The sequence below is a fragment of the Macaca nemestrina genome, chromosome 1 (genome assembly GCF_043159975.1).
Source record: "Macaca nemestrina isolate mMacNem1 chromosome 1, mMacNem.hap1, whole genome shotgun sequence".
Taxonomy (NCBI): Eukaryota; Metazoa; Chordata; class Mammalia; order Primates; family Cercopithecidae; genus Macaca; species Macaca nemestrina.
In genome coordinates, this window is record NC_092125.1 from 65,371,740 (window position 1) to 65,398,167 (window position 26,428).

The 26,428-nt window shown below is 39.8% G+C and overlaps 1 protein-coding gene across 1 annotated transcript in view; it reads left to right on the top strand.

Annotated features, from left to right (window-relative positions):
* The first annotated feature begins 6,354 nt into the window (after positions 1-6,354).
* LOC105484871 (CD55 molecule (Cromer blood group)) overlaps positions 6,355-26,428 on the top strand; it is a 145,809-nt gene continuing 125,735 nt past the window's right edge. Inside the window, exon 1 of the mRNA XM_011746950.3 lies at positions 6,355-6,463. Within this exon, the coding sequence (XP_011745252.2) occupies positions 6,379-6,463 (85 nt within the window). The 5' untranslated portion in view covers positions 6,355-6,378. The remainder of the gene's footprint in view (positions 6,464-26,428) is intronic.

Below are 26,428 nucleotides of genomic sequence, written 5' to 3' on the forward strand. Positions count from 1 at the left end.
GAATGAATAGTATCTCACTTAAACTAGAGGTCCCAAAATTGTCTAGTTTTACATTTATGTCCATGAGCCATTTTGAATTAATTTTTGTATGTGGTGAAAAATAAGTCAAGATTCTTTTTTCCCCCCCATATGGACATCCAAGTGTTCTGGCATCATTTGTGGAAAAGACTACCCTTTTTTATGGACTTACCATCGCAATTTGTCTGTAACCAAGTAACCTTTTATGTACTGGTGCATTTCTCTAGTCTATTTTTTCCGTTCATCTATACGTCCATTCCTATGCCAGTTTCAAAATGTCTTGACTATTGTGGCTTTATAATAAGCCTTCAAGTCAGAAGTGTGAGTTCTTCAGGTTTTTTGTTTTTTTTGTTTTTTGTTTCCCAAAATGTTTTGGTTTTCTACGTCTTTGGCATATCCATGTACATTTTAGAAATAGCTTGTCAGTTTCTATATAAATATCTACTGGGATTTGGATTAGAATGCTTTGACCTTTAGATCAATCTGGGGAGAAGTGACTTCTTAATAACATTGTATATCAATCCATGAACATGGCATATTACTCTGTTTTCTTTGATTTTTTTTCATGAATGTTTTGGAGTTTTCATCTGCCATGCACCATATAAAGCTTTAATATATGTCCTTTTAAAAACTTCTTATTTTGAAATAATTATAGATTCATAGAAAGTTATAAAAATAATATAGATAAATCATTCACATATATATATATATATATATATATATATATATAAAATACAGATAAATCCCATGTACCCTTCACCCAGTTTCCTCTCTTTGGTTATATGTTATGAAACTATAATATGATACCAAAACTAGAAAATTGACATTGGTTTAATATATGCGTATGGTTCTATGCTATTTTATCACATGCGTAGACTCAGGTAACTACCACAACAATCAAAGTACAGAATTATTCCTTCACCACAGAGATTCCCCCTTGAGCTACTACTTTAAAATCACACCTGGGGCCGGGCGCGGTGGCTCGCGCCTGTAATCCCAGCACTTTGGGAGGCCGAGGCGGGCGGATCACAAGGTCAGGAGATCGAGACCACGGTGAAACCCCGTCTCTACTAAAAAAAATACAAAAAATTAGCCGGGCGCGGTTGTGGGCGCCTGTAGTCCCAGCTACTCGGGAGGCTGAGGCAGGAGAATGGCGTGAACCCGGGAGGCGGAGCTTGCAGTGAGCCGAGATCGCGCCACTGCACTCCAGCCTGGGCGACAGAGCGAGACTCCGTCTCAAAAAAAAAAAAAAAAAAAAAAAAAAAAAAAAAAAAAAATCACACCTGACCCTCTCCCCTGGCCCACCATTCCTAACTCTGCCAATTCGTAATCTCTTCTCCCTCTCTATCATTTTGTCCTTTTGACAATGTTTTACAAATGAAATCACACAGCATGTGACCTTTTGAAATGTTATTTTCACTCAGCATATTGCCCTTAAGATGGTAGTGTTTTTTAAATGTCAAGTTCCAATTGTTCATTGCAAGTGTATAGGAATATAATTGATTTTTGTATATCGATCATGTATCTGTGGCCTTATTAAATTTTCTCATAAGTACTATTAGGTTTTCTATAAATTCTTTGGGATTTACTACATAAATGATCATGTTGTTTGCAAATAAAAGGTTTTGTTTCTACTTTCCCAAACTGCATGTCTTTTATTTATTTTCCTGCTTTACTGCATGGGCTATATATTCCAATAAATGTATTACTGAATAAGAATGATAAGAGTAGAGATCCTTGCCTTGTTCCTAATCTTAAACATTCTGTGTTTCAGCATAAAGTGATATTATTTGTAGATTTTCTGCATAGGGTTTCCTACCTCAATAGTTCTTTTTCTAAAGGTCAGGGAATTAATGTGAGTGTCCTACCAACTGCTCTACATTTAGGAACCATGGAAATGACCACCAGGTGGGCCATAGACACAGTGGATCACTGTGAGATGGACATGAACTATGAATCCTTTATTGCCTGGCCCCTGTAGCTTCCACTTTAACTATCATACTTTCTGTTCCCAGGTACCACAGGTAGCTCAAATTCAACAAGTTTCTAAAAAGCACAGTGACCAATTACTTAAATCAGTTACTGAAGGTCCCATTGTGGAAGGACTAGAGAATCACTACTATATATACCTACTATGGGGTTGCACAGTGCTTCCTCATATGGACCTGTTCTCACTTACTGCTGAGGAAATCGTCAGAAAAAAAAGGGCAATCAGCAAGGTAAAAGACAAGAGATCATGATTTTCTATTCTAAGAGATCTTAGAATCTTCTCTTCTAAGAGATCACGAGCCTACAGTGGCCAGCCTCAGTCTTTGGATTGTTGATTCTTGATCTCTTTTTACATTAAGCAATCACCAGGCTGGCTGGCCCTTGCCCTTAGGAACACTGTACTCTGTAGCCTTCTTCAAAGACTCCTACAGGTCAGGACATCCTCACCTTCCCAGGCTGCAATCCCACCTTGCTGCCCTAAATGCTTCACTCTTAAGGAGGCACTCACTCACAGTGTCATACAAGTGCAGAGTCAGTACTTGCACAACCCTGAGAACAAGTGCCTTCTTAAGTTTTGCATCCTAGGCACATTTCTTGAATCATGTCAGTCCTGACTCTGTTGTCCAAAACAGAATTTTTCACCCACCTTTTGCTTCTGAAGATTAACTGCTATAAGCCCTGCTACTCTGGAATCTGTTATCCTCATTGCTATTGGGCAGCCAAATTTGATAATAGCCCATCCTACCATAAGACGCAGCCTACAGAGGGCCAGTCACTATTGAGTTTTGCAGTGATGTTGGTCCCTGTCATGGGTGCATTCCTTGTTGGCTTGTTAAATGGTACATCCTCAGGGTTCTCATGAAGAAAATAGCTGGTGGATCTATGGCCTTATAAAATAGATAGTTGTAACATATCTACTTCTCTGACCCTGTGATTTCTTCTGACTTAGTTTGCCATGGCAGTTCTGGCATCTCTATCCCATTTAATATTGACCATCATTTTTCTTAAGCATCATATTCGAACTGACTTCCAGGGCACTTGCCATGGTGTTAAATCCTGTGTTATGGGAGGTTGTCCCTATGCTGATAAACTCTGCCTTATCTAGCTTTAGGATCCACTCCCAGGCATACTCTCCCAGTTCCTCAGGATCCATGCCCAGGGATAATCTCCCAATTCCTGGCAACACATGCTAGCTAGATCCCATGGCTTCTGGGTTTAATTTCTTTCTTCTTTTAGCAGGGCCAGCACTTTCTCAGTCAGTTCACACTGAGATTTGACCCCAGCTATTGGCCTGGTGACTGGTGATGAGGTGGGGGACAGATCATGAGGAGGGCAATTATGGCCTTATATGGCACCTGCTTAATTTGATCCTCTGCATAGTGTATAAGCATGGGGAAGGGACACTATCTTATAACAAGGGAAAATGGGCCAATTATCCATCAATTAGATAGTAGGAATAAGGTTTTCATTTGAAATATATTGCACAGTCTGGTGAATATAGTAAATAACAATGTAGTGTGTATAAGGTCCCGGAGTTTCAGTAGGAGACTTGGAAGGGCTAAGAATTCATCCTTTGTTGAAGTCCTGCTGTTCTTTTTAGGTAAGGTCCTGAGCCTGGTCCTCAGCATAATTAACCCTCAGCTACCTGAGGTAAGAGTTTCTTTAGATAGTAACAAGGAGGCCTTCTGGCTTTCACCCTTGTATTTGCATTGTGATTGGTTGCCTTGTGCCTTCATTTTCAGTTAAGGGGTGCTTCTCAACCACCCAATTTCACAATCCCTATTATTGCTATTTCCATCCTACCTCTCAAATGCCAGCGACATGGCACGAGCCAGTGCATCTTCCCCATCTGTGTTCCATGACAGCTTACCAGGTGAAAATGTAAATAGTTGCCCTGCTACAGCAAATGGGGCTATCAGTACTCCACCTTTTACAAGTGATGGGGTCTTGATTGCCAGTTGGCTGGTGGGTGATACAATTCAAGAATCCCATCCTTAGAGTCTGTTTCCTAGTTCCAGGTGCATGTGAATTTTTAAGACCGTGCCCTTCAGGAAGAAAAAAAAATTGTAAAGAAATGAAGCAGCCAAATAGGGAGGGGAAAGAACCGAGCAAGAACATGTTCACAGGAAACGCATAGCCTACACCAAATCAACAGGGGCTCCAGTACAAATTGCATCACAGGGTCATCCAGACTTGAGTCAAGGGATCAGGGCTCTTGTACCCCAATACCAGTACGACATTGGTTGCTTCTTGGGGGTGGGGCATAACTTGGTACATCAGGATTACATGGCTCCTATTATAGCAAGGCATTCTCTGCAGAATGTCACAGGTATAACCCATTAACTGCAGCACGAGCAGCAACTGGAGGGTGAGCAACTGTGTTCATTTACTCCCAAGTGGCCCAGTCAGTAAACTCACAGGTAGTCATTTTGGCCAATGAGTGAAAATTATTTTGGTATAACGAAAAATCTTGGATTTTGGAGTCATTCTTAGGCAGAATTTGGCTTAGTCACTAAAATATCCGAGAGATTTAGGGCAGTTTATGTAATCTAGCTGAATCTGTCTCCTCATCTATGCAATGAAGAAGATTAGAGCCGTGTCACAGGGCTGTTTGAGATCAATTATGATAATTTATGTAAAGTTCTGGTACATCTCATGCTCAAAAATTAAAGCCAGGTTAACAAACCTTCTGGTTAAACATTTAAATTACTTTTTTTTTTTTTTTGAGACAGAGTTTCGCTATGTTACCCGGGCTGGAGTGCAGTGGTGTGATCTCAGCTCACTGTAACCTGTTCCTCCCAGGTTCAAGCAATTCTTATGTCTCAGGCTCCCAAGTAGCTGGAATTACAGATTTTCATCACCACGCCGAGCTAATTTTTGTATTTTTAGTATAGACCAGGTTTTTCCATGTTGGCTAGGCTGGTGTCAAACTCCTAGCCTCAAGTGATCTGCCTGCCTCAGCCTCCCAAAGTGTTGGGATACAGGTGTGAGCCACTGCACCCAGCTAAACTACTTTACTGTGTTTCTCTTTCTAAAGGAAGCAACCACTTAGTGGATTTGTTTTCTTTTCTCTCTAGAAAGTTGAGATTTAACTGTGCTTTCATCAATATTCCAAAGACATTTACTCAGTTATATTTGGTAATTCTTTCTATTTATTTTTGAGAGATAAGCATTTTGGCTATTATTGGTATATAGTAGTCATTCCAGCTTAACCGGGTAATGAAGATCACTTTAGGACAAATTCCAGAGTTTACTCTCTTGTTCAGACAACAATCTTTGTCTCTTACAGGAACAGAAACCCACAGCTGGTGGGCAAAAGATACAACTCACATTGGTGGTTTTGTCTGTCTCACTTTAGGAGACTAAATTTAGGAAATGGTCTGGGTGAATAGCTAGGCAATGCCAGATAGCTAAGAGAAATTTTGTCCTGTGGTTATCTTACCATGAAGAATAACAAATGTGCCCTTCGAAAACATATCTTTTGTTGCTTACAGCAAAATGCTGGGTTTCACTCTGAACAAGCACCATTCAGATATTCTGTAAGTCACAATAAATCTTCCTTTCTTCCCAATTTATCATCCTCAAGCATTTAAATTTCACAGCAAGCTTTTCCTGTGCTGCAAACACAAACTAGTTTTCAGAGTAAGATAGTTTCACAGAGTGAATCTTTGGTGTCATAGGTACATCAGAAATTCCAGGAAGTAGGAAAAAGAAGTTCCCACTCACGTATATTTCTTGTAAGACTAATTATTGTTTTGAACTAGATTCTTGAGTATTTTTAAAGTAGAGACTTGTTTTACTTGTTCTGGCTGGGCTGTTTAGAAAAGTTTAACTTTGCAAACTTTAAAAAAAAAGTTCATTCTTCTATGGGCGGTTTATCTGCCTCAGTGAGGATATCGCTTCCTGGACAGGAACTGCTTCTCAGCCTGGCCTTTCTCTCATGCTGCGACCTCTCCTTCCTGGACAGCCACCACTTACCCTGTGTGACAGGAGCTGCAGTCCTTTTGCCTTTTACTCTTGTTCCCTCAGAGAAGAATTGTGCATATATCCAGAAAGAGACTCATCACTGTCTCTGCCTGAACAGTGATAAAGTCTTAGGGAGATACACATAGAATCTCAGAGGGTGCCCCAGAATCTTCTCCCCAAGAAAGGGCCATATCAGTTCCCCTCTGTCGGAACTGTGCTCAGCATCCGGTCTACCAGTCACACTCCTTGCCCCTCCCTTTCAGTGACCCATTGTTGGGACTTTGCCAAGGCTGAACTTCCTGGCATAGGCATATTTCAACTGTTACTTAGAGAACTTTTCTTCATCTTGATTCAAGGTATCGGAGAAGGCCGAGCCCCATTGTGGCCCCTCTGAGACTCTGTGCCATGTCTCTCAAGTTGCAGAGCATTTTCCCAGCACTAGGCCTCTTTGGGGTCTTGACTCTACTGTGGTGCCCTTCTGGCTTGTGTGGTGAGTACAGTGGTTATGGGTAAAAGAGGACAGTTTCTCCAAGGTATGAGAAAAATTCATATTGAACAATTAATCAAATATCGTCAAATGGTGGTAGTTCACAAGATTTTTGAGAGAATAAAGTGACTATGTTATTAATAAAAATGAAGAATCCCAAAATGTCAAGGAAATTGTTCTACTTTAGATAGAGGCTGTTATTAGGTCTAAAACAAGTGTTCATATGCAAAAATCTTTGCAGAGCTGCTTTAGAAAGGAATAACCTTTAATTTTTAAATCAATTTCTTATATTTAAATAAGTGTTCCTAAATGCTTAAGACACAATTATTTTCCAATTAAGTTAGTTATACCATCTACAATCTCAGTTACTAATTGATCAGAAAAAATTTCCATCCACAAAGCACAATATATTGCCTGTTATCACAAATTCTGAGTGAATTTGCTGAAGTAAAATATAGAGCACTTTGTAAGCTATAAAGCCTTATACAAATGTAATAAGGCAGAAATTTAAATAATAATAATAATCAGTACTGCATTTATTTACTTTAAAAAAAGTGAAAGCTAAGGCCCAAAATGTGGCAAGGCAAAGATTAAAAAAAAAAAAAAGTTTTCCTTTGCCTAGCAGCTTATTTTAAGGATAGTTATAAGATAATGCTGTCTGAATAGCCAAGGCCAAAGGAATAGGCTCCAAACACCCCCACTCCATTTTAGAACAAGGTTAAAGGAAAAAAAAAAAAAAAAGACAAACTCTTTTACCGTTACTCTTTTCCCAGGCTTCTTAAGCATCATTATGTTTTGCAAATGTCTGTATTTAGACAGTTTTTATTTTTCTTTCAATGCAGCTACAAGGTCACAAGCTATGCAAGGTCACAAGTTATGTTATGCTATAAATTACGTGACCTGTCACTGTATAATTAACTGCTTCTGTTTTGCTTTGGTAAGGCCGCTTATAAAAACACCGCTCTGTCTTTGTTCAATGCTCAGCTTTTTGCATATAAATCCTCTAAGCCGGTGCGTACCTAAAAATAAACAAATCCTCCTGTACTCCGTATTGGTCTCTCCGTTCCTCACTTTACCACAATGTTTTTGGCAACCACAAAGGGACTGGAGACGGCAGGCTTACTGTCTCCTTTGCCTCTGGGGGGTGGAGCCTGGGACTTGGGAAACCTGTGACCCCAGGTTCCGCTGGGAGAACTGCAGCTTGGAGGGGAGATCAGCTCTCTGGTGACCTGGTGCCCCCTACCCAGCAGTGCAAGGGAACCTGAAAGGAGCTACAGGACGATTTCTGAAACAGCATGCTTCAGGAACCGTGGTAAGGTTTTGGGGGCCCAAGGCAGGACCTTTCCTTTGGATGGAAGGGGAGCCTGATCACCTCCCGGGGTGTGCCGAATAGTCTGACCCAGAGAGGCTGGGGGCGTTGGGAGTGGCTCATCAATTCAGATGAAACTCACACCCTGCCAACACAGGACAAGAACGTGGCTCGCTAAGTCGTCTAGGAAACTGGAGGTGGCGAGAGTAGCTCACCACCCCAATTACAAACATGGGAACTGAAAGTGTGTGAAAGTGTGTGAATGGAGGGGCCTAATTAGCCTCAACAGTTTCGAAGTGGGGAGTCACAGATCTCTTAGCGTGGACTGTGTGCTCCAAGAAAGTGTGGGGCCCACTAAAACTAGTGTCAATCTGCATATGGCTAATAGGAGCTGCGCTACAGCTCAGAGTTGTGGCGGGAATAGGGAACTCTCCAAAGTCAAGCAGCATCTAAAAGTCTCTCCGTTCCTCAGTTTACCGCAACAGTAACACATTGTTATTCAAATATAGGGAAGTTTTTACAAATGAATTAGAAATGTATGAGATTGTGAGAACTTGCCAGAACTGGTTGAAGAGCTGTTGTTACGGAAATTAATGATTGTTATATTATTTAAATAGAATGTCCTTTTAGCAAAGTTGTAGTTTTCTCTGTCACTAGCCAACATTGTTTCTTATCTTGAGAGAACTAATTTTTATAACACGTTAAAATATTTATAAACATAATCCCTGAAACAGCTATCATGGCATCAAAAATGGAGGATTTGGATGGTTTAGGGGGGAAATCTTGACCCCAAAATAATAGCTGGGTGCTCCTCTGAGAGCTGGTAGATTGTATAAAGGGTGGAAGCCATGCTTTTTTGATCATTGAGGAGGAAAGCATGATTTATTAAGGAAGCAACTGTATTTGGAAGATAATTCTTCACATCAGAAGCATGAAAACTATTGAGGGATGGTGTTAATTTAGGTAACAGTGTCAGTACAGGATAAAGAGGCCAACTCCACCTCTGAGTTCCCTTCTTATACTCTGAGGTAATGGAGGAAGACTTTCTCCAATCTGTCAACAAGTCTTTGAGTTATTTCTCCATGTTCCTCCTTATTTTTTCCTTCTCTTCTGATCCCCCAAATCTTCCCATTACTTCTGATCCCAACTCCCTGAAAGGGTGTTTAATGTCTTGTCAACCTGAGCCTTCCTTTCTGATCCTACCTCCCACTTCTCTTGCAACAGCCATCTGATGCCAGACTTGCCTATTGCTCAGTATATTCTGCCTCTCCCATTTTTTCAATGACTCAACTTTACCCACCCTTGAGGATGTATCTCCCCTTATTCTGTGAAGTCTTCCCTTGATAATCCAGTCCTCTGTTCTGTCACCACCTTCTCCTATAGAACTCTTTTTCTGTCCGAATCTTCTGGCACTTGGGTGACTGGTTCTATGGTATGACTATTTACATGGCTGTGGTTTAACTTTTCAAATACATTGCAAGTATGTCCCTTAATATTACCCAAAAAACCTAGCAAAGAGCTCTACATATGTATTTATTTATTTATAAAAATTAAAAGCTATGTTTTCTATTTCTATGGAGGTGTTTAATCTGAGGGTTAGGAAAGGCTGTGTGGAAGCTGTGGACTTATATACAAGTGAATTTCTATTCCTCGCCACAAAAACAAACATTTCCTTTGGACTGACTGTTGCTATGCTTTCTGAGCTCCCCTGAGTTGAAACTTTGGGAGAAGAGGTGAGAGAAACAATGTTTGACTTGAGCTAATCCTTGGCCTCCTGGGTGCTTCAGACTTGCTCTTTCTCTTGTATTTTGTGTGTGTGGAGGGGTGGGGATGGGGTCCTCTGCCTTCACTGCAAATCTGTTAACAATTCCCTGGGTGTGATCAAACCCATCTCCGATCTGGTTGACCACTTGCTCTTTCCTATCTCCTTGATATCTGGTGACTCCTAGAGGTTTTGTTTTTGTTTTATTTTGTTTTTACTGAGGTCTTCCTCCCACCTTCGTGGCTCTTTTAGACAGGCCTGAAGACAACTCCACCATGAATGACTTTCTCATGCATCTGATTTCTAATTCCCTGGAAGTACTCACCCATCCGTTTTTCTGAATACCATCAGGAGTATAGGTCAATCTCAAAGCAGCAGAGATCTTTCATTTGTTCCCACTATCAGAGCCACTGGACAGCCCATGTTTTGCATTTTAGATTTCCCTGGCAGGAGTCCAACACTAATCCACTGTGTCCCGCTGTCCAAACTGAGAGGAGCCATATTAGGCTTTTTCAGTGGGCTTCTTAGAGTCCCTCTCTTAATGTGAAGGAAAAGTGCACCCACACATTTTCCTCATGGAAGTGATGGAATGGGGCTCACAGGATAACAAAAGCTTCACTACAAAAAAAAAAAAATCCTTCCCAAATATTATCCTTAAAATATCTTCTGTCCTGTCATTTCATTGTTTTTGATTTAGGTGAGGGAGATAAGAGCTTTCTAACCGGTTCTGAGTCACCTACTTCATCAGTGAGAGAGGGTTACTTGACTTTGCAAATAACAAGAATATTGTTTTTCAGCCAAAACTTCCATTTTACAGCCTTTTAAACTGCCAAAGCTGCCACATAAAGTACTTACCCAATGCTTGCTATAGAGAGCAGAAAATAGTAGTGTTCTAAGAAGGAGCAATGGGTTTTGAACTGAGAGAAGCCTGAGTTTAATCCCTGAGTCTGATTCATGTCACTGGCACTTAGTAGCTGTGATCTTATGCAGAATAACTGACATCTCTAAGGTTGTGTTTCCTTTTCTGTAGAATAAATATATCATAAACATACATAAAATGTAAGTGGCTAAGAACTCAAAATATCATTCCTATTGAGAGCCATAGGCAACCACAGGCAGGAATGATCACCGTGTGCCAGGACTGCCCATGGGGAAAGGTAGAGAGCACTGTAGTAGGGCAAATGGCAGAAGAAAAGTCACAGAAGTGAGAATGCACATGGCTTAATAGGGGAACATTGAACAGGTGAGAGTGCCCGAGAACAGTGCATACATGGAGGAGTAGTACTTGGTGAGGATGGAATCCATGAGAAAGGAGCCAGCAGTTTTAATTTGCTTTTTAGCAAATAAGTTGGAAACAGCTTTAACTTAGATTCAGTCCTAACGGGAAATCCTCCCTTAGTGTGGTGCTTTATCAACATACTCAGTGCTCTAAATTTATTAAATTGCACTAAATCTTGTCTGCAAAACTTTTGGCACTATAGATCATTCCTGTTCTGATAGGCTAACTGAACAACTCAACATTGCATATTTCTTTCTTTTTTTTTGAGGTGGAGCCTTGCTCTGTCGCCCAGGCTGGAGTGCAATGGCATGATCTCAGTTCACTACAACCTCCACCTCCCAGGTTCAAGCGATTCTCGTGCCTCAGTCTCCTGAGTAGCTGGATTATGGGCGTGCTCCACCACACTAATTTTTGTATTTTTAGTAGAGACGGGGTTTTGCCATGTTGGCCATGCTGGTCTCGAACTCCTGACCTCAAGTGATCTGCCTGCCTCAACTTCCTAAAGTGCTCTTTGCATATTTCTTACTTCCAAATATGCTATTGTTTTGCATTGTTTCAACAAACCTCTATCCAAAAATTGCAAAATGACAAAACATTCTCTTTGTGGAGGGGGTGGTATTTGGAAGAGGTGGGGACTCATCTGGATTCATTCACTCTCTACCCATTTTCTTTTTTCTTTTTTATTTTTTTAAATTTTTTTTCTCTACCCATTTTCAAAGATAATCAACTCTTTTTTAAAAAGCTTATTAGAATATATCACACATGTAGAAAAGTATACAAAGTGAAAATGTACAGCAACATGATTCATCAAAAATCAAACACTTAATGAAAATCTCACCCAGGTAGAGATGCAGGACATTGCCAGCCCCCAGAAGTCCCATGGGGGGCCCTCCCATTTACCACTTCATCCTTCTTCAAATGTAGCCATCATCCTGACTTGAAGAGTAATCATTTCCTCATTTTATTTACACTTGTTCTGTAGCTTAGTTTTGAATTTTTAAAAGCTTTAAAAATGGAATAGAATTATACATTAATGGTCTATTGGCTTTTGCTCAATGTATTTGTGAGATTCACCCATTTTTTTGTAAATAGTATCTCATTCATTTTTATTGCTGTATAGTATTCCATCAGTTGAATGGATTATAATTTACTTACCTATTCTAGAGTTGATGGATTTTTAGGCTCTTTCATGTTTGGGCACATTACAAATAATGTTGCTCAAAACATTTCTGAGCTTGTCTTTTAGTGTACATGTTTGTGTATTTCTGCCAAGAAAATACCCAAGATTTTAATTGCCAGGTTCTAGGAGATAACCACAAATGTTTTTGGAAGTGGCTGTACCAATTTATATTTCCTTAGGTAGTTCATTGGAGTTCCATTGTGTACTACTCATGAAAACTTTGGTATGATAATACTTTTCAATTGTAGACATTCTGTGGTGAGTGTGTAGTGATTTCTCATTGTGGCTTTTATTTGTATTTCCTGATGACCCATGGGAATAAGCAGCTATTAATATGTTTGTTGACAATTTGTATAGCCCCTTTATAGGAGCATCTATTCAAGTCTCTCGGCCGTTTTTAAATTGCACTGTCTGCTTTTTGAAAATTAATTTGTGGTCTTTCTTTTTATTTAGCTTCATGATTACTGAATATGATTCTGTTTTGGAGTAACTTCCTGTGGCTAAATTAATGCTTTTGTACCCAAAAGTCCATGAACAGTGTAAAAGTTTACGGATTTTGTCAAGGAGATGAAATGTACATCAGCAGTACGATAAGTTAATGACCTACTTCTGTGTAACGAGAAGGGTGGCTCACTGAATTGTTCATTAAATGAAACTCTAACTCATACTCCTCTACCTTTCTCTCACCATTCAAGCTTGCAGAATGGTTCCTCCCATTGGCCATGGGTCCTATGGAGATGCGAGATCATTTTTATTCTCTACTACTCTGGTGCACTATCACTGTGATGATGGATATGTTCTAATTGGAGAGGCTGAAGTCACCTGCAGAAATTCACATTGGTCGGCTCCAGCCCTTCAATGTAAAGGTTAACTCCGACCTTACTGAGGGCCTTTGCTAAGAAGGTAAAGCCTCTATGAAAAGTCAAACGAGAGTCTCCTCCTAGACAGAGGCAGCACTTAGAAATGTACACTTTATTTATTTATTCAATTTGTGTAAATAATATATACACATGGTACAATATTTTAATAGCATGAATGATCACAGTTTATCACTCTTGAACACTACTTTTTATCAATGTATCTTTCCAAAGGTCATCTGGAAGGCCACTTTTTGCTTAAATAAAAGTTTTAATTTAAATATAACATACTACAACACTATGTCCAAATCTTAGGTGTAGAGGACCACGTGCTCGCAAACGAGATGTTCCCGATAGTTATGCTCTTGCAAACAAAGCATGACGTTTCTTCTCTGTAAACAGGAAGAACAAAAGAGTCAGCCGCAAACAGCAGACTCTGGGAACTGGTTAATGTTTAAGCATCTTGAGAATTCAGAAAGTTAGGGAAAGGTCAGAAAAACAACTCATGACATAAAAACAACTCGTGTCTTGTGACGTGGTAAAATTCCACAAGCGTGTATAAAATAAAGCAGAGCGTGCTGCTCGGGGCGGCTGCCACGTTTGTCTTGTCCTGTGTTGTCTTGTGTGTTCATTCCTTTGTTAAGGAAACACGCAGACCCCACCACTTAGGTGTACAGGTCAATAAATGATCACAAAGTGAACCCACTATGACAAACTACCACTCAAGTCAAGAAGCATCACCACTACCAGCATCCCAGAAGTGTTCCGTGTGCCCTCTCCCAGTGACTCCCCAACTCTCCTTCCCAACTGGTCTCACCTCTAGCATCACAGACTAGTTTTATCAACTTTTTAGCATTATATTTAGGTTGGTGCAAAAGTCATTGCGGTTTTTGCCATTACTTTTAATATAAAGGAAATCATGTATGTATTCTTTTGTGCCTGTCTTCTTTACTCAGTATTATGTTTTTGAAAATCATCTATGTGTTCTTGCATGGGGTGATAGCTTATTTATTTTCGTTGTTGTATGATCTTTGGATAAACATAACACATTTTATGTATCTTATAAAAGTTTAGGATTTTCATGTTATAGGCTATCATGAACAGTGCTCTTATGAACATTCTTGCACATGATTCTTGATACAAACGTGCAAATATTTCTGTTGGGAATAAACTTAAAAGTGGGATTACTATTTTTGAGACAAGTTCTCATTTTGTCATCCAGGCTGAAGTGTAGTGGCATGATTATAGCTCACTGTAACCTCCAACTCCTGAGTTCAAGGGATCTTCCTGCCTCAGCTTCCAGAGTAGCTGGGACTACAAGCATGCACCACCATACCTGGTTAATTTTTTAAAAGTTTTTTGTAGAGATAGGGTCTTTCTTTGTTGCCCAGGCTGGTCTTGAACTCCCGGGCTCAAGTGATCCTCCTTTACCTGCCTCGGCCTCCCAAAGTGTGGGATTACAGATGTGAGCCACCACACCACCCAGCCATATATTCATCTTTAGTAGATAATGCCAAATTTTGTTCAAAGGTGATTGCAACAATTTAAATTTCCACGAGCAGTGTATGAGTGTTCAAATTTTGATAAATAGAAGTTATAAATTCTAATTTAGTTCTATTTATAATTTTTTCCTTGATGTTGGCACCTTTCATATGCTGTTTAAGAAATATTTGCCTGCAGCAAGATCACAAAAAATATTTCCTTATGTTATTTTCCAGAGCTTTGTTGTTTTAACCTTTCACATTAGTATCTCCAAATCACTTGGAATTCCTGTGTGTTTATGGTGGAAAGTAGTGGTTAAAGTTTGTTCTTCTCCAATGGCTATTTAATTAACCATACACCACTTATTTAATAAACTATAGTTTCCACACAACTCTGCAGTGTGACCTTCGTTATAATTCAAGTGTCTGTGTATACAGGGTTCTGTTAGTGGACTTAGAGATACAATTTTTAATTTGAGAGTGTCAGTGAGGATTTGGCAAAATTTTAGTGGGCATCTACTTAAGTTTAAATGAGGAATCCTATGGGTAAATTCGCAACATACTTCAAGTATTTGATGTCTCCATTAGAACCTCACGTGTGCTCCCACCTTCTCATAATGAAGTTAACCTGATAGGAGATTTTTGGTCAATCAAAAGGATAGGGTCAACCTTTTTTTTTTTTTTTTAACTAATCTATTAATAGCAACTCAAGGAGCTAATTCCCCACCACTGCCTCCATTTAGCAAAATATTAAGAATATGAGAATAAAAATTACATACTTAGGACCATGAAAGGATCAAGGTTTGGAGATACTGTACTAATTTTGAAAACTCTGACTCTAGGACCACAGTGCCTAGGTTTACATCATAATCATGCCACCCAAAGGCTATGCAATATTAGACAAGTCACACAAACTATCTGTACCTAATTTTTCTCTTTAGCAAAATCGAGGTAATAATGTTTTGCATTAGTACTTATGTTGACATGTAGTATGTGTCATAACATTATTAGCCTTATTATTAATCTTATTGTTATAATCATAAATAAATGGAGGTAAAGAACAACTCTCAGCATCCCATCCAGGTATAATTTATCAGTGTTTCATAACTCTCAATATTCTTACTATTATAAAATCTTATTCTGAGAATCATACTCACTGTACAGTACCAAGTGGGGGGATGGTGCTAAACCATTCACGAGAACTCCACCCTCATGGTCCAATCACCTCCCACCAGGCCCTACCTCCAACACTGGGGATTACAAAAGTGGCACACATTTCAGGGCATCCTATCCCATTCTAAAAATGATAGTCTCCTCCAAAGCACTGTCCTAGCCAACACCAATGAGATGTGACTTTTGGCGGGATTTATTTCAGACACATCACTTAGAGAATTAGCACCATCACCTTCTAAGCACTTTGGTGTGCTTGTTAAGGCAAGCTCAAGAAGGACCACCCCCCCAGATAGGAAGGTCTCATAGATCCAGCTGACCTGATCCCCAGCCTTATACTGTCTACAAGAAATGCCATGCTTTTGCTTCATTTCAGATGCGCCCATCAGAACTGTCCCTCCTGTTGCCCCTAAGGAGGCCCCCTGGGTGTTGTCTGCAGTGCTGTTCCTTCCCTGCTTCACCAGCTACTGATTGCTGCCTGACAGCCAAGGGAGAACACTTTGCTGAGACCCTAGTTTCTTTGGGATTTTTTTCATCCGTCCTGAGGAGGGTTTTGATATTCCAATTTTGTGGTCATCAGTGATACATCCAGAAAAAATCTTACATCTTCGGATTTAGTTTGGAGAGAAGCCTCTCGAAAACGATTGCTTTATTTCATTTAGGTAACCTCTGAAGGTTGTGAGTCAGTGCTTGCGGGTAGAAAACACATGCAGTGTCTCCCACACCCAGAGGATTAGAAAATGACCCTGGAGTTGTATAAGCTGTCTCTGGAGATTAAACGACCGGAACACGCGTGAAACTTGAAGAGGAACAACACCAGTTAGAAACCAGTACATCGATTTTTCCTTCCCTTTCCCCACAAAACAGAGAAACGGTTACATTTCTCTCTTTAGCAATTCTATGTTTCTCAAGTACTATTATTTCCTGGGGAAACATATCTGTGTTTAAGAGAATTCACTAATATTCTTAGTGTCACTGATCATATGAAACAATTCATAATTTTTGTCTTAGTTCAGTTTAAGTTCCTGTTTCCTGGATTTGGTGGACTGGCTGAATAAATAATTACCTACCAAAAATCAAATTATCTTTGTTTTCACTGTGATTTCTGAGTAATGAAAAATTAGGGCTCTCTGCAAGTCATTCTCTAATGTTTCTCTGATTAACTTACTTTTCTACTTTATTGTGTATGTTGTCCTCAAAAAACACATACTTGCGTCCTTTTTTTTTTTTTTTTTTTTTTTTTTAAGACAGAGTCTGGCTCTGTCGCCCAGGCTGGAGTGCAGTGGCGCGATCTCAGCTCACTGCAAGCTCCGCCTCCCGGGTTCCCGCCATTCTCCTGGCTCAGCCTCCGGAGTAGCTGGGACTACAGGTGCCCACAACCGCGCCTGGCTAATTTTTTGTATTTTTAGTAGAGACGGGGTTTCACCGTGGTCTCGATCTCCTGACCTTGTGATCCGCCCGCCTCGGCCTCCCAAAGTGCTGGGATTACAGGCGTGAGCCACTGTGCCCAGCGCGTCCTTTATCTGAAAAATATTTACCCTACATTTTCATTTTTTATTCTTCCTGACCTGTATCAGATCAAATAATGCCATCTTCTTCTGAGTCTCCTCCATGCTCACCCTATTTGATTACTAGTATTTCTCTAGAGTAACTTCTTGTTTCCACTTTTATTTAAGGGGTATTTGGTTTTGTTTGACATCCCTTTCACCCAATAATAACAAGTTCGAAAGTGTTTGAAAGCTTAATCTATGTGTAACACAAGGCTCCTCTTGGGCATACCCAAATCTTTCAGTTCAATCTGATCACTCTTTAATATTTTAACTTAAATGACTTTGGTGTCTCTTTTAGGTCAGATTCCTCAGAAGTAGACCCTGAGAAGAGGAACCATGTGTTAGTAATGTATTCAGGAAGCGTTACTGGGAAAAACAGGAAAGGGAGGGGTGGTGGCAAGGCTGGAAAGGGAAGGGCCCCTGCAGGGCTATCAGGGACCATCCTAAGGAGAGGAAGGTAGCAGCATAGCTTTATCCCAAAGGGGAACTTTGGGCTATAAACTATTCCTCAAAATTTGCTCCAATTTGAGGCAAAGAAACGGGGCTGTCATTCTGCTTCGCAACAGCACCCAGATGCCTGCAGCACAGAAATGATAAAAGGGACCCGTGGGGGCGGAGCAGAGCTCTTCAGGATTCATCCACATGTGTTCCCCTTATATTGCTGGGTATTGGGAGCTTTATATTTCTGACAAGTCACTAACTCTTCCACTATTTGCCTCCTCTGAAATCTCATGCTCACTCCCGCTTACCTTCTGTGGCTGGTCGCTGCTTCTCCACTGCATCTTGATCAACGGTAGAAAACATTCCCCTGCTGCCCCTGTTTTAAAAATTTTCTCAAAATAGCAGTCACACAGGAGGTTGCAGAGCAGACTTTAACTAAATTTTTGGGTTAACAGAGAGATATATGACTGGCAATGCCAGACTGGACCTTCACATTGTCATCCAAAAGACCAGCAGGATGGCTAAGTAGTAGAAAAGAGAGATTTATTGGTGATAACAGTTTGCAAACTGTGAAGAAATAGTATCTGGCATGGACTGAAGGTGATCTCTCTTCAAAGAAGGAAAGAGTAGGTTGGGGTTTGTGTCTGACAGGGTCCATATTACATAATAGAGTCATATACACTCAGTAGGTGATATGGTTTGGATGTGTGTCCCCACCAAATTTCATGATGAATTGTAATCCCCAGTGTTGGAGGTGGGGCCTGGTGGGAGGTGATTGGATCATGGGGGTGGAGTTCTCATGAATGGTTTAGCACCATCCCCCCACTTGGTAATGTATAGTGAGTGAGTTCTCATGAGATCTGGTTGTTTAAAAGTGTATAGCACCTCCCGACTCTCTCTTCCCCTTGTTCCTGCCATGTAAGAGGCCTGCTCCCCCTGTGCCTTCTGCCATGACTAAAAACTCCCTGTGGCTCCCCAGAAGCAGATACTGCCATGCTTTCTGTACAGCCTGCAGAACCATAAGCCAATTAAACCTCTTTTCTTTATAAACTACCCAGTCTCAGGTATTTCTTTATAGCAGTGGGAGTACAAACTAATACAGTCAGTTTGGGGGCAAAGCTATACCTATTTATGAGCAGGTTGAGCACATGTGCAATGGGTAAATGTATATGTAACATACACCCCATGTTCACTTTGGGGTATTAGCATTGAAAGGATGTGGGAACTTGTCTCTTTACATTAAAAGGTGTACTATAGGACACCAAATTTGTGTGCCGTGTCTTTGTGGGATGATACAAATTTTCTGGAATCAGTGGTGATGGTTGCATAATCTTATGAATTGTATACTTTAAAATGGTGAACTCTATGGTATGTCAATAATATCTCAAAAAAGAAAGACACTGAGACATGCTGAATTGTGTCCCACTCCGAAATTCATATGTTGTTGAAGTCTTAACCCCCAGTACATCAGAATGTAACCATATTTGAAGATAAGGTCTTTAAAGAGGTAATGAAGCTAAGATGTGGTTTTAAAATTATACCTTAATGCAATCTGGCTGGTGTCCTCATAAGAAAAGAGGAAATTTGGACACAGAGAGAAACACCAGACATGTGGACATGCAGAGTAAAGATCATGTAATAGCACAGCCAGAAGGTGGCCGTCTGCAAGCCAAGGAGAGAGGCATGGAAGAAAACAAGCATGCTCACACCTTGATCCCAGACTCCCTGCCCCAGAACTGTGAGAATAAAAAAACAACAAAACTCTATTTTTTAATCCCCCTAGGTCTTTGATATTTTGTCATGGCAGCCCTAGAACACTAATATGGACACCAGTAAGAGAGTGAAAGGCAAGCTACAATCTCAAAAGCACTATTTGCAAAACTCATGTCAAACTAAGGGCTTGTGCCCCCCAAATATAAAGAACTTTTACAAATAAATTTGAAAAGATAATCAACCCACCAAGAGAATGGGAAAAGACCTGAAGAACCTTCACAAAAAAATGATATCCAATTGGTTTATAGCCATAAGAAAACTTGGTTAACTTCATTAGTCATTAGGTAAATTAAAATCAAACACAAAGTACAATTTCAGAATTCATACTCAGAAGAATAGCTAAAATGATAAAATATCAAGTGTTAGTAAAAATGTATCCCAGCCGTAACTCTGAAAACCTGCTGGTGAAAGTATAAATTGGTCCAACTGCCTTACAAAATTCTTTGGCAACTAAACTGGACATATGTCTACTCTATGATCCAGCAATTCTACCCCTAGAGATTACCTCTCAAAAATGCATCTATTGCAGCTGGAAACCATCATTCTCAGCAAACTATCACAAGAGCAGAAAACCAAACACCGCATGTTCTCACTCATAGGTGGGAATTGAACAATGAGAACACTTGGACACAGGAAGGGGAACATCACACACTGGGGCCTGTTGTGGGGTGGGGGGCTAGGGGAGGGATAGCATTAGGAGATATATCTAATGTAAATGACGAGTTAACGGGTGCAGCACACCAACATGGCACACATATACATACGTAACAAACCTGCATGTTGTGCACATGTACCCTAGAACATAAAGTATAATAAAAACATGCATCTATATCTATTCACCTATGGACAAGTATTAGAATGTTTACAGCAGCCCTATTTGCAATAACCCCAAACTGGAAATGATCAAAATGCTCATGAGTAGTACAGAATAAATTAATGGTGATACATCACATGATGAAATATACCACAATGAAATGAATGATTATACAGATGAATTTCAAAACAGAAAGTGTTTAGTGAAAGATGCCAGATATAAAATATGTCCATACTGTTTTGTTTCATGCATGTAATGTATAAAAACAGGCAAAAGTAATTCCTAGTGTTTAAGTCAAAATAGCAATCTCCCCCCGGGATGGGAGTATGAGGAAGGCTTTGAAAGTCCTGAGAATGTTTTGTTTCTTCATCTGGGTGGTGTTACATGGGTGTGTTTGGTGTGTGAAAAGTCAACTAGGTCTGCATTTGAGACAATGTGCTTTTGTGTATGTAAAACATTCTTCAATAAAAATTCAATTAAAAATTGTAAAGAAGGTAAGTCGTCTTCTTTTTTTTTTTTTTTTTTTTTTTTTTTTTTTTTTTTTAGACAGAGTCTCACTCTGTAGCCCAGACTGGAGTGCAGTGGTGCGATCTGGGCTCACTGCAACCTCTGCCTCCTGGGTTCAAGCGATTCTCTTGCCTCAGCCTCCCGAGTAGCTGGGATTACAGGCGCGTGCCACCACACCTGGCTAATTTTTGCATTTTTAGTAGAGACAGGGTTTCACCATGTTGGCCAGGCTGGTCTCAAACTCCTATCCTCAAATGATCAGCCTGCCTCAGCCTCCCAAAGTGCTGGGATTACAGGCGTGAGCCACCGCATCCAGCCGGTCTCAAGTATTTCTTTACAGCAGTGTGAGAACAGATGAATCCACAGGCTTTAGCTATCTCATAGTATCATACCTCTCCCCTTCATTGTCCTGTTTCCTCACAGAGACTTAGTTACAATGGGCATGGGGTCTTGCATGAATCCCATTGTCTGTGCAATGATAGTATTTACAGTATTAACAAATGTCAAGAGGAGGCTCTGATGGATGGGGACATCAGATGCTTGGGTAAATCAAATCATTTGCATATTTAAAGATACAGAAATATGGAAGGATGTTATGAAGGTCTGGATACAGGCAGAGAGTCACATTTTCCAGGTTAGTTTCCAGGCAAGTTTCCAGCTTTCAAAATCTTCACAGCAGGTTCACAGTTGGGATGATTTTATCTGAATGAGTGAGAGCCTCATGAGAACTTTGGAAGTGCAAATATTCCCTTCTAAGCATTGCCTTGTAAGACTGGAGCAATTCTAGACATGGGCTGCTTTTGATATAGGCTAAGCCAACTGATCCGGGACAGGTGTACCTCATTGATATACACAATGACTTCAGGTGTAATGACTCAGCTTTACTGGCTGACATAGCCCACACCCAGAACATTCCTTACCTAACACGGGGTAGTTACTGTAACATTTCTTGACATCAGACTAACAGCCCGTTAAGGCCTACCCTATATTTATTCTCTGTACCTGAGTCATTATGTGTTTCTTAAATTGAACCATTGTCTTCAAGCCGGAAAACCACAGGTTTCTTCACGTCTTCTCTTTTCCTTATATCTAATCACTCATTTAATTCAGTTCCTTCTTCCTTTGAAATGTTTTCGAGAGAATGGAAAAATGTTCGTGTTAGAATTATGAGATAATTTCTACAATACAGATCTATTTTTAAAATTTCATTTACCCCAGTTCCAACTATTATTTGACCCAAAATGGATCTTCATCCAGTCCTTTGACTCTTGTACTTCCGTTATTCTTCACCTCTTGTTTTACCAAGAAGGGTTAGAAATCTTTCAAACAAGCACGTTCAAGAGAGATTTTGAAAATGGCGATTGAGAGCCCATGCAAAGAAATGACTATAGCCTGGCCTAAAACACCGTCACTTCTGGACTACATGACTACAATAGGCTTCTGGCTTTAGGCTTCTTCTCTTCCCTCCTCGTAGCAGTCATGGAGAGCTCAAGTGTTTGTTCCTCTACTCAGAATTCTTGATTAGTTTTTTCTCAAAGACTAATTTTATACATTACTTTCTGACTTCTTTCATTTCTGTGGAGAAGTCAGCAGTTATTCAAAGAATTCCCTGTATGTAAGCACTGTCTTTTTCCTGGATGTTTATAAGATTTTCTCTTTATTTTTGGTTTTCAGCAGTTTGACTATAATGTGCCTAGGCATGGTTTTGTTCATATTTGTTCAGCTTGAGTTTCACTGAACACCTTGAACCTGTAAGTGTACTTCTTTTCCCAAGTTTCTATTTTTTTCGGACAATTTTACTGCTTCATTCTCTTTTTCCTCTTATTGTGGAACTCCAATGACATGTTTATTCGGTCACTTGATATTGTCTTATAAGTCCTGAAGCTCTGTTTTTTATATAAATGTTTTGTTGTTCTCTACTTCAGATTGGATAATTTCTATTGATTTATCCTTAAGTTCATTGGCTCTTTCCTTTCATTTCCATTCAGCTGCCAAGTTCCTCCAGTGACATTTTTATTTCAGAGGGTAGGTTTTAGTTGTAGAATGTTGATGCCTGTTTTTTTTTTGTTTTTGTTTTTGTTTTTGTTTTTGTTTTTGTTTGAGATGGAGTCTCACTCTGTATAGCCCAGGCTGGAGTACAGTGGCGCAATCTCGGCTTACTGCAACCTCCACCTCCCAAGTTCAAGTGATTCTCCAGACTCAGCCTCCAGAGTAATTGGGACTACAGGTGAATGCCACCATGCCTGGCTAATTTTTTGTATTTTTAGTAGATACAGGGTTTCACCGTGTTAGCCAGAATGGTCTGTATCTCCTGACCTCATGATCCACCTGCCTCTCAAAGTGCTGGGATTACAGGTTGTGCCTGGCCGATGCTTTTTAATAGTTTATTTTCTACTGAGATTTCTTATCTTCCTATTCATTAGCAAGCATATATACATTTACATCATTGAGCATATTTATAATGGCTGTTTTAAAATACTTGCCTGCTAATTCCAACATTTGGATCATCTTAGAGACAGTCGCCATTGACTTTCTTTTCCCTTAACTGGAGTTCAGATTTTCTAGTTTCTTCATATGTCCAGTAATTTTGAATTGTATCCTGGACGTTATTAATGGATTCTATTATATTCTCCCCCAAAAGATAGGTTTTTTTGTTTGTACTATTTTTTTTGTTTTTCATTTAAACAGACGACTAACTTACTTATATCCAACCTGAAAATGCTCTCTGTCTCTGGAGCAACCCAAATCTCAGTTCAGTTCTTTTATCCTTAGCTGCTCTGTTTTATTTTTGGTGGGTAAGACAAAGTTTTATTGGATGCAAAGGGAAGAGAAGGGAAAAACAGGTACTCTTGCTAGGCCAAAGTCTCTGCTAGAATGTATCCCTACTGACCATTTGTGTTTTTTTGTTTTGTTTTGTTTTGTTTTGTTTATTATTATACTTTAAGTTCTAGGGTACATGTGCATAACATGCAGGTTTGTTACATATGTATACTTGTGCCATGTTGGTGTGCTGCACCCATCAACTCGTCATTTACATCAGATATAACTCCCAATGCAATCCCTCCCCCCTCCCCCCCACCCATAATAGGCCCCTGTGTGTGATGTTCCCCTTCCCTAGTCCAAAAGATCTCATTGTTCAGTTTCCACCTATGAGTGAGAACATGCGGTGTTTGGTTTTCTGTTCTTGCGATAGTTTGCTGAGAATGCTCGGTGAAATAAAAGAGGACACAAACAAATGGAAGAACATACCATGCTCATGGATAGGAAGAATCAATATTGTGAAAACGGTCATACTGCCCAAGGTAATTTATAGATTCAACGACATCCCCATCAAGCTACCAATGAGTTTCTTCACAGAATTGGAAAAAACTGTTTTAAAGTTTGTATGGAACCAAAAAAGAGCCCGCATTGCCAAGACAATCCTAATTCAAAAGAACAAAGCTGGAGGCATCACACTTCCTGACTTCAAACTATACTACAAGGCTACAGTAACCAAAACAGCATGGTACTGGTACCAAAACAGAGATATAGACCAATGCAACAGAACAGAGTCCTCAGAAATAATACCACACATCTACAGCCATCTGATCTTTGACAAACCTGAGAAAAACAAGAAATGGGGAAAAGATTCCCTATTTAATAAATGGTGCTGGGAAAATTGGCTAGCCATAAGTAGAAAGCTGAAACTGGATCCTTTCCTTACTCCTTATACGAAAATTAATTCAAGATGGATTAGAGACTTAAATGTTAGACCTAATACCATAAAAACCCTAGAAGAAAACCTAGGTAATACCATTCAGGACATAGGCATGGGCAAGGACTTCATGTCTAAAACACCAAAAGCAACGGCAACAAAAGCCAAAATTGACAAATGGGATCTAATTAAACTAAAGAGCTTCTGCACAGCAAAAGAAACTACCATCAGAGTGAACAGGCAACCTACAGAATGGGAGCTGCTCTGTTTTTAATCTGTCCTCCTCATGGGTGATTCAGAGATCAGCCAGAGATTTGGGCAGAGTTTATGCACAAGATGGGCTCTTCTCTTGGTTCTTTAATTTTTAGGACCCCCATAATTTTCTAGTGTCTGTTGCTGCCCAAAGCTCTGTTTTATTTTTTCAAACCAGAAAGACTTGGTTTTCTCTCAGAGTTTTAGCCATGCCACATCATGCCTACTTTGATATTCTCTCAGGCTAAAAGGCATAACAAATGGGAAGTTTGATCTATGGTGTTCCCTTCTTGTAAGACTTATTGCTCCTTTAGAATGTATCTGCTTTTGTTTACTTTCTGGTTCCTTAAGGTAGGATTTTTGTTGTTGTTTTCTTCCCTATTTTATTCAGAGTTTAGAATTGCTATCTGTGGGAGGGTGGGACCAGTAGACACTTACACAGCTATACTGAAAATGGAAGTCTTCATCCTCTTACCCCTATTCAGTCTTTTGAGCTTGCAGAACATGATGTTCTCTGTTCAAACAAAACTTTTCTCCTTGGTATTTTCATGGCTCACTCCCTCACTCAATTCAGGCCCTTACTCAAACAGAACTTATTCAGAGAAGCCTTCCTTGACCATATCGTCTAACGTGTGCTGCACATCCCACCTCAACACCTTACTACCCAGCACATTACTCGGTTATTTTTTGTCATACTACTTCTTTCCCTGACCTTTTATGTATTTATTTATCTGGTTTATATTTATTTTTCTCACTAGACTGTAAGCTCCTTGAGTATGGTATTTTTTTGTCTGCTTTGGGTAGTGTGGCATTCCCAGCACCTAGAATATTGCCTGGCTCATTGTAGGGGCTCAAGAGATACTTGTTCAATGATTAGCTCATATTAGATGCTTAAAAATAAATCGACACACAAACATGTTCAACCAATTTTTATGAAGGTACAAATGTAAATCAAAGGAGAAAGGATAGCATTTTTTAGAACAACTGAACATCTACAGGCAAATAAATAAATAAATCTTGATGTAAACCTCATACTTTATATAAAAATTAACTCAAAATAAATCCTGGACTTAAATGTGGAACATAAAACTAGAAAAAGAAAAAAACACAGGAGAAAAATCTATGGGATCTAAGAATTAAATGTAAAGTATAAAACTACAGCACTTACAAAATCTTGGGATACAGGATAGGGGTAGGCAAAGATTGTTTAGACTTGACACCAAAAGCGCACTCCATTAAATGGAAAAATTGATAAATTGGATCTCATTAAAAGTACTCTGGGGTCAGGCGTGGTGGCTTACACCTGTAATCCCAGCACTTTGGGAGGCTGAGGCGGGTGGATCACGAGGTCAGGAGTTCAAGACCAGCCTGGCCAAGATGGTGAAATCCTGTCTTTACTAAAAATACAAAAATTAGCTGGGTGTGATGGCACATGCCTGTAATCCCAGCTACTCGGGAGGCTGAGGTAGAGGATTGCTTAAATCCTGGGAGGCGGAGGCTGCAGTGAGCTGAAATCGCACCACTGCACTCCAGCCTCAGTGACAGAGCGAGACTCCCTCTCAAAAAAAAAAAAAAAGGTACTCTGGTACACTCATACCCTATACTATGGTATACCATTTGGCAGTAAAAAAGAAAAAAATGGATGATTGACACATATAAAATCTAAATTGAATGTCATAGGAATTATGCCGAATAAAAAACATATAATCCAGAGAGTTTATATAGTGTAAGCTTACATACTGTATCATTCCATTTATATTACATTGTTGAAAATGACAACATTTTAGATGTGAAAACCAGATTAGTGGTTGTCAGAAAGAGAGGCGAGGGGGATGGGCATAAGGGAGGTGAGTGCAGTTATAAAAAGGCAATACAGGTAATCCTTGTGTTAATGGAATT